The 15,489-nt window shown below is 30.5% G+C and overlaps 1 protein-coding gene across 1 annotated transcript in view; it reads right to left on the reverse strand.

The window, feature by feature from the left end:
- Window positions 1–11,444, reverse strand: part of LOC107447239 (proto-oncogene tyrosine-protein kinase receptor Ret) — a 62,161-nt gene extending 50,717 nt beyond the window's left edge. The window contains exons 1-3 of the mRNA XM_071185780.1: window positions 11,293–11,444; window positions 5,816–6,067; window positions 3,150–3,428 (exon numbers count right to left, since the gene is read on the reverse strand). Coding sequence (XP_071041881.1) covers window positions 3,150–3,428; window positions 5,816–6,067; window positions 11,293–11,344 — 583 coding nt within the window. The 5' untranslated portion in view covers window positions 11,345–11,444. The remainder of the gene's footprint in view (window positions 1–3,149; window positions 3,429–5,815; window positions 6,068–11,292) is intronic.
- Window positions 11,445–15,489: the final 4,045 nt, after the last annotated feature.

Consider the following 15,489-nt stretch of genomic DNA (forward strand, 5'->3'; position numbering starts at 1 on the left):
AAATAAAATTGTGGTTCAGCATAAACTTTATGCTGACAAGAAAACAAAATTGTCTTAGTGCAACTCGCACTATGAAGCTCTATTTGGTGCCGTGACCAGGATAAATAAAAGTTTCAGAATGCACAAATGTTTGCAAATAATCACAAATAATCAGCTTTTGTAGTCATAAATCACACTATTAATTTATTTCAAGTTTTCGTGAGACGCCCACTATAATTGTTGACGTAAGCACTATTGAAACCTGAAATTTGCAATCCAAATCGTAAACACAAATTGTAGAAGTTAGCGTAATACGCCCCAATGGCGGTAGTAAACAAATAAGTCTGTTTTCAAATAGGCATCACATTTTGTGGCACAAAACTTTGTCGCTGCAATATCTGGACACAACAATCGTTGTTGTAGATCAAATATAACTTTATCAATTCCCTAAGAAAGAAATCATCGGTTTTCGTTAAAAAAGTCCTTCAGCCATCACAATCGAATATCATGTGCGACATGTGAATTTATTAAACTAAGAATCATAACATAATTGATAAACTACAACTTTAAAATATATATTTGCTGTCCGTAGCAAGTTGGCATCACTGTAGTTAAATTTTCGTTACGAAATAACTCTAGGGATGCCAACTGCACCGCTTTCTGCAAAAGTTTTTATAAATTGGTAGCAAAATTGGTAGATTAAAAATAATTACGCCTACTCTTTAAAATAGTAACCCTGAGTCTGAGTACTCAGGCCATCAACCTTCTCTGGCGCAGTGTGTACAGTTTAGCAACACAAATTACAACAATATTACAAACCACTAGGAATGCAAAACTGTTTGCTAAAAGTTGTTAGACGGCTTTTATAATGTTTATTCATGAAATAGAAGACTGGTGCGTTAAATGGAAAACAGTTGTAAATGCAGACAAATCTCAAATCTTAATCATACAGAAAATAAGAATAAAAATACTACCACAATGCAAACCAAAACTGTTCAATATCCAAATACCAATAGTTAAAAAAGTAAACTACCTCGGGCTTATAATGAACAGCAAGCTTACCTGGAATGACCATATCAAAAATATAATAGACAAAGCAAATACAGCAACAACAATAATAAAACCACTCATCTATAACTGGAATGTCTCATTAAAACTAAGAAAACTACTAAATGCATCAATGATCAGACCAATTCTCACATATGCCTCACCAGCCTGGACAACCATACCGGAGCATCTCATGAAAAAAACTCTACCAATGTCAGAACAAGAAACTCAGAAAAATCACCCGTGCCAGATGGTTCACCAGAAATACAAATATCCACAAAGACCTCAAGATCCCGACCTTAACACAATATATTGACAAATTAAATGCAGATTTCTATGACAGGGCCCTAAAATGCAGTGCAGTGAACTTCAACCAGATATTCAATTTTGAAAATTACAAAGACATAAAATTAAGACCAATAGCTGCTCACTTTACATCAGACGCCTCATATCACAATCATCAGAATAAATAACTAATCACAGATCCATCCATGGCATCAGATTCAACAACAATACTGACAACTTGATCAAGCGTTTCCCCATGTTTACTATCAATCTACATTCAAAGCCACACATAGTTTAGAGCAAGCCTGCTTCTTGTAATTCCATTATTATTATTCACTCAAGCAAAGCGCTTGAATCCCAATAACAGCTACCACATTAACTGCCAACCTTAAAGTTCTACCACAAATATAAAAGAAACATGATGGATGGGATAGGGGCCGCTGAGCGGCCCAGATGCCCGGCTCAAATTTCAAGACAAGACAAGATCAACCACTGTTCTTAAAACAACAAAAATCTAAATAATGTTGCTTCACTTAAAATGTCTTGTAATCAAGTATTTGTCATGTAACTACATAGATGCCGCACGCAACTAAAATTGTAAAAACTGGTAGAAGCCCAATTCTTTTTTCTTTAATTATTCTAACAGGACTACCACTGTGACTTACTTAAATTTAAATAAAAACATACATTGCTTTTATTTTCATTAGTAAACTGAAAATAATAAGCTATAAAAATGTTGCTAATTTTAATCTCTTCTAATAAAATTTTGAATTATATTAATCACCACTTTTTGCATTTTTACAACAGCAATCTTGTTACAATTTACGAAAATGCAATTTTGTGAATCTGTCAAAATTAGCAGAGAAACTTCGAGTGATAAATAATGGTAATATTTTATTTGTCTGCACTAACCCCATCTCCACACCAGCCTTCTTCACTCCAATATTAATTATCTGAAAGTGGCTACTATTTCCATGATTTTGGTAGCCAAAGGCTATTAGTGTAGATTTAACCCAGCAACGTGATTTAACGAGCACCTTGCCACTTATACACGCAGGTTGTTTTCTCCCGATGAGGTTCAACGTATGTTGTACAACGTATGTTGTACAACGTATTGATATTAAAAGTTTACATTTCAAGGCTGTGTTAAAAATATAATTTGTTCTCAAAGGAATACAAAATTTTATTACGTTTGCCAAATTTATATAATTTAATTTATTATTTATTCCTAAAAACAAAAACTAGCTTAAATTAATTCGCATTAAATTATTCACATATTTATTAGTATCATAAATTGAAAGGTTTTTGAAAACATTCAAGTAACTGAAAAATAATAGAGATATTTAGCTGTTGAAGCCGGTATGTATGTTGTGCTAGTAGCGCCACCTACATTAATTAGAAATAAAAAGTTACTTCTTAGTTGATTTCATTGCGTCTTCAGAGATAGACCAATGCGCTGTTCTTAATAAACTCATTAATTATTCACCCGCAATTTATTCTTTTTGTTGTCATTTACCTAAAATCCGATCAACATTATTTTCACTAGCTCGTAATACGAACTACGCAAACCCGCAAACGCAAATTATAGACAAAATATTAATATTATCACCTTTGTATTCCAAAGTTAAATTGTTGTAGTAGCTGCTCTGTTCTGCCACGTAGCATTCCAAACTTTCAAGTACGTATGTTTTCCTCAAGCTCTGTAGAGAACCGGAATTGTTCGATAGAACAATTCTCGAAACGTGCATAACATACATAAATACGTGTTCGAAAGGTTCTAACGTCAAAAATAATTGATTCAATAGGATGTTGAAAACAACGATAGTCCAGTTACTTACGGTTAGATGGCAGCGAGTATTTTGTAACAGCTCGTGGACACAGTTTGTTAAATGGAATGGGTTTCACACTTCCCAATGAGAAGCGTTTCGGAATCGTCTCTGGGAGTTGAAACTGAATCTCTGGTGATGGAAAACAAAGTTCATCCCTTGCTCCGCAATCAGGACTTGAACTGTTGTCTCCAGTAACTTTAATCATGATTGTAGCGTGGGCAGGTCTTTCATATGCTTTTATGGTGGATACAACAATCACATCCAGGGCAAATGTTGAACCTATATATTCTTTAATAAAAGTATAAATAATTAGTCGATTTGAATGCAGCTACACTGCTAAAACATTTGGAGCGTTCTGAAGTACCTCATAGTAGAAAATTTGCTGCAATCATAACACAAATCCAAACGAAAATAAAGTTAAACCATGTTGCGAAACATACTAAATAGAAAAGTGCTCTGTACAAAAACATTGTTTACTTTATTTCCTTTTACGGTTGCAAAAAACGTGCATAATAATATTATTCAACGTTGTACTAAATTTTTTAAGGATTTCTAAACATTTTGGAGCGTTCTACAATATTGTTGGAAATTTATTGCAACCTTAACACAATTCTAAGTTGAATCATGTTACCGAACATATTGATACACAAATACTATGGTTCACCCAGAACAGAAACATTGTTTACTTTAATTCCTTTTAAGGTTGCAGCATGGTTCAACATTGTACTAATTTTTTTTAAGGTTGCTAAACATTTTGAAGCTTTCAGAACTACATTGACGTCGGAAATTTGCTGCAACCTTAACATGATTTAAGTTGAATCATGTTACCCAGCATTCTAACACATGAATACTATTGTTCATCGAGAACAGAAACATTCTTTACTTTATTAAATTTTAAGGTTGCAACAAACGTGTATAATATTATGGTTTCAACATTGTACTTATTTTTTTAAGCTTTCTAAACATTTTGAGGCTTTCAGAACTACATTATTATAGGAAATTTGCTGCAACCTTAACACGATTCTAATTTGAATCCTGTTACCGAACATACTAATACATTTAAATCTATCAAGCATGAAAATTTGTTTCGACATGTCTGGAACATACTCTTAAATTTTCGCTGAACTGGGCTATAATGTTTACGTAAATTAAAAATTAAAGATAGAAATATTTATAAATACATAAATGGGAAAAAATCAAAAGCAGAATAGAAAAAGAAATATTATGATTACTATTACTTCCAAATCGTTTTCTGATTTAATACTTTTATGAGTTTACAGAGAAAAATGCATCCATTTAGTTCGATTGGGAAAACATTACTTTACCACATATAGGGGTTGGACAAAAATTATGAAAACACTTCTCTACTTACTCTATGTAAGCAATATTTCATACAGCAGAAAATGTTTTGGAATATTTTTCATGGTAAAACTGATGACGCAATTGGAAAAGTCACGATTGAAGTTTTTAGAAATGGTGTCATTTTCACCAATTCCAAGTTCGGATGGACCAAAATAAGAAGTGAAAGTTAATATTTTCTTTCTAATTTTAATACCAGCAATTTTGAAATCATTCTATAGGGTTGCAAAATTTATATCGTAATGTTTTTTTTTTTTCGTAGATGCATTAAAAAAGGGGAAAAAACGCTTTTAACTTCGTAAGCTCATCTTTTTAGTGGCAAATTTTTCATGGATAAAAAGGACATAATTTTTAAGAGATTCAAAAAAGATGTTTCAAATTGTGCTTTGAGTTTTGCCTTGTAAAATCTTCCAGAATTTTTGCTGAAAAAAGAAAGGTTGTTTGTATAGAATGAGTATAAAAGTGTTTCCATAATTGTTTCCAACTCCTGTTAAACAAAATTGAGATTCGTGAAATGTAATAAAGTATAAGTGTCACTCTGGGTAATAAATAGTTTCCATAATTGTTTCCAACTCCTGTAATTGATATTTGTGAAATGTAATAAAGTATAAGTGTCACTCTGGGTAATAAAGTAGGTTCCATAATTGTCTCCAACTCCTGTTAAACAAAATTGAGATTTGTGAAATGTAATAAAGTATAAGTGTCACTCTGAGTAATAAAGTAGGTTCCATAATTGTCTCCAATTCCTGTTAAACAAAATTGAGATTTGTGAAGTGTAATAAAGTATAAGTGTCACTTTGAGTAATAAAGTAGACCAGCGATTCCCAACCATTTTAGTTCTGTGGACCAACAATTTTGTTAAAAACAAACTGCTTCAACAATTTTGTTGAAGAGCCCATTAACTACTAAAGTAAATATTATAATGATAAAAAGATACTAATTATATACGTTCAGTATTTAGTAAAAGATACCGAATAATAAGAATTAAAAAATATTTTAAAAAGAATATAACTTTATTAAATTCACTTAACTGTCACAATTGAAAGTAAATTAAAAAAACAGCGATTTATCTCACTAGGACTATAGAACCATGTTTTGAAAAAATGTTTTTGGATCCCAAGCTACGGTCCAGTACCAATCTGACAGTGGCCCGATTGTGGCCCTGGATTGGGACCCGCTGATGTAACCAATCAAAAATTAAAAATTAAATAATTTTAACTTAAGTTTTATAAAATATTTTATTATTTTTAAAGTAAATATTTCTAGTTCGAACAATAAATAAAAAAAACCGCAATTCATGAGTAAAGTGTTAATACCTGCAATCGATTTTCTCCTGTGAGGTGACAGTAAGAGGGAGCCTGTATGTTCATCCACCGAAAAGAGCCATCTTCCTTCTCTGTTACCATGAGGGAAAATAACGCTTTTAGTGATACGAAATTCAAATCCATCAGTTGTATGTTCCCATGAGTTTTCTAAGAAGGATTGCAAACGGTAGAACGTCACCCCCGTTGGAAAATCGCTCGGAAGCTGGATTGATATTGTCTCTTGCAAAAAAATTAAACAATGACCTAAAAATAAATGAGAGAATCAAATAATATATGACAGCGTCAAATGTTTGCAATATAAGAATCAACAATTTAAAATTAGATATTTATTCGTAAGTTTGTACAAACAAAAAGTGCGTACTTTTACTGCGATTTCGTTACTTTTGAAATATGTTGTTGTTGCTGTTTCTAATGCCACTTGCCACACGGGCAAGCCTGCTTGGTGAAACCGAGCAAATTTAAGATAGAGTGTGTGTTTCTTGTTTTTCAGTGGCGCCATCTATGGCCAATAATTCGACTTCTGCCTCACCATTCACACCCGTGTACGTTTGAAATATAGTACAATACACCATACGTTTTGAAATACTATAGTACTTTTTATTTATGTTTACATTCGTCATTATTTCAACTCTTTTGAGATGTAGGTTATTAAAGGTGTCTTTAAATATAAAATATTGTCTAAAGTTTAAATATCTCTAAAAAATAATAAATTTCATTATTAGGGTGCGTTCTGTATCAGAAATCTTTATTTATTTACTGATTACAGACAGCTCATATGAAATTACTACTATTTAAAGTAAAATACAAATATTTTTTTTTTAAGTTCAACTTCCATTCCAGATTTTTTTTAAACTTATCATCGTGGTTTTCTTCTCCATGTCATGTAAATACTGGTTAGTTTCATTTAATTGTCCCAATGCTTGATCAAGAAGTTTCTTTTTTGGGGTTGGGTTCAATAATTACGTTACCACTGAATTGAGCATAGATACAGTCGCAAACTCAAAATAGACTGGTTTTACAAAACTGGATAAGATAGATTTAATGCTTATTAGATGTCGGTAAACTCTGATAGTTTTCATTTTGAAAAAGTAATGGTGAATAAATTATTAGTCAAATAATGGTGAATAATATAACTAGTCAAATAAATTGATAATAAAAAGATTATGAGCTTATACATTTTACATTACTTTGAATTCCCCTGGTTAATAATTTTACATCACCCGGTTATCAATTTTAAATCAACCGGATATCAAGTTTACATTACCTGGTTATCAATTTTAAATCACCCTGTTATCAATTTTACATCATCCTGTGTTCACCCGGTTATCAATTTTACATTAATCTGTATTCATTCGGTTGTCAATATTACGTCAACCTGTATTCACCCATTTATCAATTTTTCCTCACCTAGTTATACATTTTACAGTTCTTTGCCTTCCCCCCCCCCGGTTATTAATTTTGAATACACTATAAATTTTTATAGGAAAACCTTTCACACAACTTCATTGAACAGGTTGTGATATAGTAAATTCTTAGCAGAAAAAAAAATGCCCGAACCTTATAACTTCAAAAATAGTAATCCAATAATGCAAAAGGCGACGTGTCTTGGTTTAGTAGTTAACTCTTATCTCTGTGACACGTCCATGTAAGAAATATCAGAGATAAATCGACAACTGCTATAAAGAAAAAACTCTCAACGATTGTAACCTTTAGATCAAAACAGGTCACTATGCTAAAACAATTCGTGTTTCAAACGTAGGATAATTCTAACTTATGCATCACCTATCTTTAAGAGTTAGGCTCATTGTGAGCAAATAGTTGAGTGCAAGTCATGGTTTATAAGAAACAACGAACTCCAAAAAAGACCTTAAAATATAAAGATTTGATAAACACGTTACCGAACCAAAAATTATTTTACCAAGACCAAATAAGCAATTTTTATAAAATATTCTATTGTTATCATTCGTAAAGTTAGACCAATAGAGTAGACCGGCCTATTCCAATAGACAAAAATCTTATTTATTAACTATTCATGCCATCGGCTCGTTTTTAATTTAATTCATATCAGCGTAAAAAAAAACTGCCAATAAACCATATGTATCTATAACATCAGTCTTGAAGTTTTCCTCTTTTTTTCAACCCTATTCCGCCAAAAAATTCTTATGGGTTTTTATGAGACATCATGAATCCCGGGCTAGTAATTTTGAATATCTGCGTTTTTTTCAAAAGCTAAATTTGACTGTATTTTAAGAAGTTAGAATATAATTTCCAGTTCTTAAGCTTAAGCTCTCCGCAATAATTAATATTAAGTTACTAGTTTTTATTTTTAAAAAAAAAGAATTCGTATTTCCAAATATGAGGATTCAAAATTAACTTTTTAAAACGAAATTCAGATATTATAGCATAGCTTTTATTAACGCTTCGTATCTTTTGGTAAATTTCGTGAGAGTTACATAATATATTTATTAAATTAAAATTTTCCTAATTAAACATTAGTTGATATTCTTTCTTTTATAAAATTTACTTTAGATTTTCTTTACGTTTTAGACACAATTTTTATTAAACATATTTTTCATACTTTTTTAATTATTTCCTATTAATTTGGGTCAAAATAAGAGAAAAATATTATATTTAGTATTCTAATAATTTTTGGTTATAAAATATAGCACAAAACACTGGTGTATTTTTCTGCGTTGAGGGTAAAATCTTCACAACTCGACTCACTTCCAAAAAATTATTATTTTCAAATTTGCAGTTATTTATAGCTAAGAGAAACAATTATTAATCGTTGAAATTTCTTTAATTTACAAAATCAGTTATTCATAAATTTTTGAATATGAATGAAAATAAAAAAATTCTATTCATTACTTCTTTTGGATTTCATATTTTAGTACAAATATAACTCCGACTTCGAACAGATTTTTTTAGCAACTATTAGACTGTTTTTATAATTAAAAAATACCGAAGTATATTTTTGCTGGTATATTTTATATTCAAAAAAATTATACATAAAATATTCACCGGTGTCCCTTCTGCGTCTAAGAGTAAATAAAGAAAAATACAATTATCTGGATTACATTGAGTTAACTACATCCAGACAATCCAACTGCTATGAATTCTCCAAAGTTTCAAAAAATAATTCTTCCGCTAGCAGCAAGAGCAATGTATTAATAAACTACAATTAACATATAAAATAACATTGAAATATATTTAATAAACTTGAATTTACTGAAACAGCAAGTAATTAATAATAGCACTTCGTCGTTAACATTTTGGTTTTTAATGTTTTGATAGAAACTTAATTTATACGTTTTAGAAAATGTACCATCCTTTTTTTAAAGCATCAAATATGTAATATGGTTTTAACCCCTTCTCTGACGGAATTTTTTCCCCCGAATTTCTGACCCCCCAAAAAGCATTTCCCCCAAAGCATTTTTTTATTGCAGAAAATTAATATATTTTCTTTTCTAAATTCGAAAATGCGAAATATTTTTGTCAGGAAGCAGCTTCTTGCTTGACCTACTGGTGGTGAAATATGTGATGTCCCATTCACTTACCTCAAGTTTTCCCTGTAATGCACCCAAGTTTTATCTTTAAAAAAATACACTGTGCTAACATGTTTATTAACTAAATTGCTTTAAGGCGTTTAAGATAAGTACCTTCATAAAATATTTATTAAAATTATTTAAAAAGTATTTTAGAAAATAAATTTCCAACTTAACCTTAATAATTTTCCAACCAAAATAATTGTCCAACCCATATTATTAATAACCCAATAATTTCGAACCCAAAATATTTATACATTATAACTATTTAGACCTGCAACGGTAACACTAATGAAAGCGAAATTACGAAAAGTACAAAATGATTTTGCGTTCAATTCAAGGCGGGAAAACTCACTGCGAAAATTGTAAAGAAAGTGCGACTAGTTACGCCATCTCTTAACAATATTCTGAAACACAAAAATAATCGAGGAGTTTAAAGAGACGTGTAAGAGACGACGAATTAAATTTTAATGATGCAAATTTTTCTCTTCGTCGCATGACATTCGACGCCGACCTTACAGGCACAAAAATGCCGAACGTATTAGATGCGATGCCGACAGAAAAGGGGTTAAAATCATTAATTCATTTTATATGTTTCACAACTCACAAGATAAAAAATATATTTATGCGTATTTGGTTTTATAAGACCGGTGAAATATAATTTTTGTTAAATATTTTATTTTTATAAGTTTGTTTAACACTATTTTGGTTCTAATATTTTTTTTTTTGTAAAATATGTAATGCACGAAAAGAAAATTTAAAACAGACTACTAATTTTGTGTTGATACATTAAAAATCGTTTGATTAATCATTAGGTACTGATTAATCATTTATTGGTGTTAATAAAAATATAATAATAATAAATAGTATAAAATAGTTTTAAATAGTATTACATGAACTAAACAAAATGCTATTATGAGTAACAAATATTTACTACCTCAAACAAGACATCATTTGTACGGCATTTATATTCACTGTAAAATTTACATTATAATATAGTTTATAAATTTCATAATTTTTATGAATACATTTTTTCACTTAAGTTATAAAAATTAAAAATGAATTGCGAACGATTTTTTACGTCCGCCTGTATAGTGCAGTTACATGAACTGCTTAAATATTAGTATATTTTCTTCATGTGTTCAATTTATCTCTACTTTTAGTAATGCTAACATGAAAGAAGTTACACTTATTTCCTTGATTGTTATGTCACTGTGTTGAAATGTTAGAAATGACTGTTGTAATTACAAACTGTGTTTTAAGAAAAGCACAATCAATGTAAATCTCATACTGTTTGAAAACAAATAACACGTAAACAAATAACACGTAAAATATTACAATAAGAACTTTTATGACATGATATTCTTCCACAGAAATCCATTTCTAGTCAAATTCTCATAATTATTTTTCTTTTCATTAATTTTTTTAGAGACAGATGAAAGTTACAATAAATTATAGCCGAATTCATAGTTTTTCATCCAACATAAACATTAATCATCCGTGTATAGAATTTTAGGACATCTCAAAATAATGCGAAGTTTGAATCATAATACTGTTGCACTTAAATTCCTTCAGAGACATATCATTCATATAAAAGAAGAAAAATTCTATTGAAAAAGCGAAAAGAATTCCCTCTTTCGTTATAAACAATATTTTTAAAATTCAGCTTCCTTTAACTACAATGTTATTCTTACCATAAAATAATTGATAATTTTAATAAAATTTAAACTTCTAATAAAATTACAACAATATATATTAAAAAAAAATATCTCCGTAACGTTAAATCCCAGTCAAGAATCTTCATTTTCAGAAAACGATCTCAACAGTGACGCAATACCACTGCAAGCAAATGATCACGATCGTTTGCTGCAAAATATCAAAATCAATGATATGACAAGTGAGAATAAAGCGTTTTTATTTTACCTGTAACAATAAAGAGGGAAAAGCAAAGACAATTCAGGAATATTTGGATCATTGTTTGATAGTTCTGTCGTCAAATCCACAATTTGATCAAACCGTCTCACGCGAAAGGATAGGAGACTATTTCCACTGCAGTCTCCCTTTACCGGAGAAACAGCTGTTTGGGGAAAGAGGAAAAGCGATTTGGGGAAATGTCGCCAAATTGTTATGTTTATGGAAAATCTCGTTTAAATTCAAGGTTAAACAAATAAGCATATTTCAAAGGGATTTATTGGATATTTTAATAAACAGGAAAAGTAAACAAAAGAAAAATAGAAGGAGAATTTGTAAATAAAAATAAATTTTTTTAACTGTTTTATTTGTAATCGATTGACAATCCATCTCTTTTAGTAAAAATTCAAATGTTTCTTTTTTTGAAAATTAATACTAAAACAATTAAATCAAATATGTATTATTTGGATAACATATATATTTGGAATCGATTGTATGATTATAGTAAATTATTTAAAAAAATCAATGTTGTTTTTTGATAAATAAAAGGCAGGAAACAGAAGTATGTAAACAAAAGAAAAATGGAAGGATAATTTGCAAATAAAAACGAAATTTTTTTAAATGTTTAATTTGTAATCAAATGACAATCCCTCTCTTTTAGAAAAAATTCAAATGTTTCCTTTTTTTAAAATTAATACCGAAACAATAAAATCAAATATGCATTATTTGAGTAACATATATTTTATGAATCGATTATATGATTATAGAAAATTATTAAAAAAATCACTGTTGTTTTTTGATAAATAAAAGACATATGTGAATGGAAACAGGAAATTGTTTTAATGTTTTATTTTGTGTTCAAATAACAAATTTCCCAACTTTTTAAGGGAAAAAACTAAGATAGCTATAATTAATACTGAAACAATTAAATTGATAGTGCACTAATTGGTTAATTTTATATTTTTAATTTGATTATACGATTAAAATAAATTATCAAGCAATTAAGTTTTTGTAAGCAATTAAATTTTTTGATAAACCAAAAATATTAAAACTAGATAATTGTAAAAATAAGTTGAAAAATCCTAAACAACAGATAAATTTTTAAATAAAAATTGGTAACCTCATGCGTCACAGGTAAAGCAAGCACATTATTTAAAAAGAATTAAATGGTTGTAGTAAATTTGCGGCTAGTTATGACATTTTTTACAGTCATTCTATTTTAAATCATGTGGCCACTTTTTCAAAAATTGGACATTTTAAAAAATTAAAACTGATTAGATCGTTATGCAATGCATTTATTTTAAGCATTTCTCAAACGCTACAAGGGTAATTTCAAACGTGAAGAAACATTTTTTTAAAAAAAGAAATGAAATAAATTAAGTTTCAGAATATTAGAAAATTTTAATTTCGATTCCTTATTTAAAATAAAACAAGCAATAATAAAATCGTCACGGGAGTGCCTTTCCGACAAAAAATGTAACGACTGGGAGTCGATTGGCAGACATTTTTTAAATCGCTGGTTGTTATCTATGGTCATCCTGAGGCCAGCGATTAATTTTCAAAAAAAATCCTTAATCACGTAGAAAGTGTAAAAATTAGAAGAAGAAAAAGGAAAAAAAAAAAAACAATTTCCCGAATCACAAAAATAATTGTGTTCTGAATTAATTTAAAAATTTTCTTCCAACAAACAAACAAATGTGGGATTCTAGAATTTTTATTTTTTAATGAAAAACTACTCGTAACATTCGAAGGTAGAAGTGGTAGTGGAAAACGGTGTTCACGTTTTATTTTATTTTATATCCGCCGTTGAACAACTGACCCAATTTTATGGGTTTACGACTACTAATGTTCAACTCCGTGGCCTTGAACCTAATCCAGAAGACAAGGAAACTCCTGGATCAAGTACTGGGAGAACTTCATGGAGGACTTTTTTATGGAATTAACCCACATTTTCGTTACATGAGAGGAAAACCACGAAAATCACCCACGGCTAGCTTGACGGCAAGGAGAATTTAACCCTAGATCCGTAAACCACTAAGGATATTTTACGTCAGCACTGCGATCGGTGCGAGCCGGGTGTAAAATTCGAATCTACCAGTCGACGCTAGGATCGAACCTGGGTCACCTCACTGGGAGGCAGGCTCTCAATCACCTGATCCCCCGCTGCTCGCAGGTGTGGTATTGGCAATGCTTAGATAAAATATTAAATTCCCCTTATTTCACAAATGTAACAAAATGTAAATTTACAAATGTTACAAATGTAACAAAATTTATGTAACAAAAAGTTAAACTTGGAAAAAATTCCGATTTTGGAAGAAAAGAAAAGTTGAATTTGTAGAGAAAAAAAATTTAAGACAGTTTTGAGCTCAAAAGGTACCTAAATAATATTCTACCCAAAATTTTATGACATTTTAAAACTAGGTTTTTTTTTAATGCTAAGTTCGGGTTTTCATTTGAGTTTTATTCTAAAACTAGATTACGACATTAAAAACCAAAGTTAAAGTTAATGAAAAGTCCAGCGGGGATGAAATTTAGACTTTCTAACGTAAGCATGGGAGGTGAGTTCGCGATATGCTTATTTTCGTTGATTAGGGGGAGGAGAAATCTATAATTATAGAAAATAAGCTTAAGTAATGTTTTAGCGACTGCTTACCAGTCATTTCGCCTGATAGTAGATTAAAAATGATAATATCCTTGACCTATCTGAAATTATACAATTGAATACTTTTACAGGGATGCCAACTGCTCCGCTTTCTGGAATAGTTTAAATAAAGTTGTAGCAAATTATATATTAAAATTCATTAATGAAAGATAGTTAAGCCTTCTTTTTTATATAGTAACCAGAAGATTGATGCTTTAACATTGTATTTTATATCATACTTATAATATTAGCTATTTAGTGCTGAATAAATTACTTAAAATAAAAAATACTAAACTAAAAGTAACTTAAATTTCGCTACCACTAGAAAATACTATTTCACCAAGCGGAGCAAGTTGGCATCTCTGCTTTTATACTGATAATTGATACTGATGATTTAATGATTTTGAAATTGTTTTAGAGATTTCAGGGAGCTATGCTGTCCATCAACAATATTTACTTACCCACCTTTTACTTACGCAACTTTTACATTATCTCCTTAAATCAGGTCCGAATTAGTTTCAAAAATTCAGCGTTCGCCCACTCTTAAGCCCCCCCCCTTTTGTAAGGATTCTTCACTAGTAATCACAAGGGCCAGGATAGCCTGGTTGGTAGGACGTAGGCTCATGTTCAAAAGGTCATGAGTCCGATCCCCGCCGGCCGAAGACTCCCAGTGTAGTAAAATGGTGACTGGTGCACTGTCGGGTCACAAAGTCCTCCATATTCCAAAAACAAATCATACCTCTAGGATTACTGAATTGGAGATTGATAGTTCTCTGGTTCAGGTCAAAACTACTATCTATGGATGTATCAATGGGTCCGCCCTATAAACGGATGGTGACGTATATGTGTGGCAGATATCGAATTCTTGGTCATAGATTGCACAAACTGGAAAACAAGAAGAAGTGCACCCTATTTGCCTTAATGGCATGCGAGATCAATAACAACTTGTTATAGCATGAAACTATCTTCTAGCTAATGAATCGTGAATTCATTAGTAGTATAATTTTACAGGTGTCGATATAGTAAAGCTGCATCGGAAGTTATTTGTGCCTCCACCTACTTGAGATGGGACAAACTTTTCGACCTAAATCTAGCAACTGATTTGGACGGTGGGAGTAATCTCTTTGCGTTGTTAATAATAATAAAATTCGTTACGCTAATCAATTCATTTTTTAAAAAAAACTTTCAAAATGTGTCTCTTTATGTTAGAAGCTTTCTGGATCGCTGTCTATTACAGTTAAAAAACCAGTGTATACATTGGTAGAATTTTTTTTTAGTTTAACCAGCGATCTCATAAAACTGAAAGGAAAATTTCCAAACCGATTTTTGATAACTTTCTGTTTTAACATTCCAAAAAAGTATTCTGATAATAGAAATCCCTCGCAGAACTTCCCTAACAGGCACTGAAGCGTGGTGGTGGCGGGTTCGAATCCCGCTGTAAACAAGTATGTATTCTTCGTGATGTCCTCTGAATTGTTCTATCTGTCCTTCTACTAGGCAATGGTTTATAAACCTAAATTGAGCACACAATCCTGCAAATGTATGTAATTCCAGTAAAGTAATAACAG

The sequence above is a fragment of the Parasteatoda tepidariorum genome, chromosome 9 (genome assembly GCF_043381705.1).
Source record: "Parasteatoda tepidariorum isolate YZ-2023 chromosome 9, CAS_Ptep_4.0, whole genome shotgun sequence".
Lineage (NCBI taxonomy): Eukaryota > Metazoa > Arthropoda > Arachnida > Araneae > Theridiidae > Parasteatoda > Parasteatoda tepidariorum.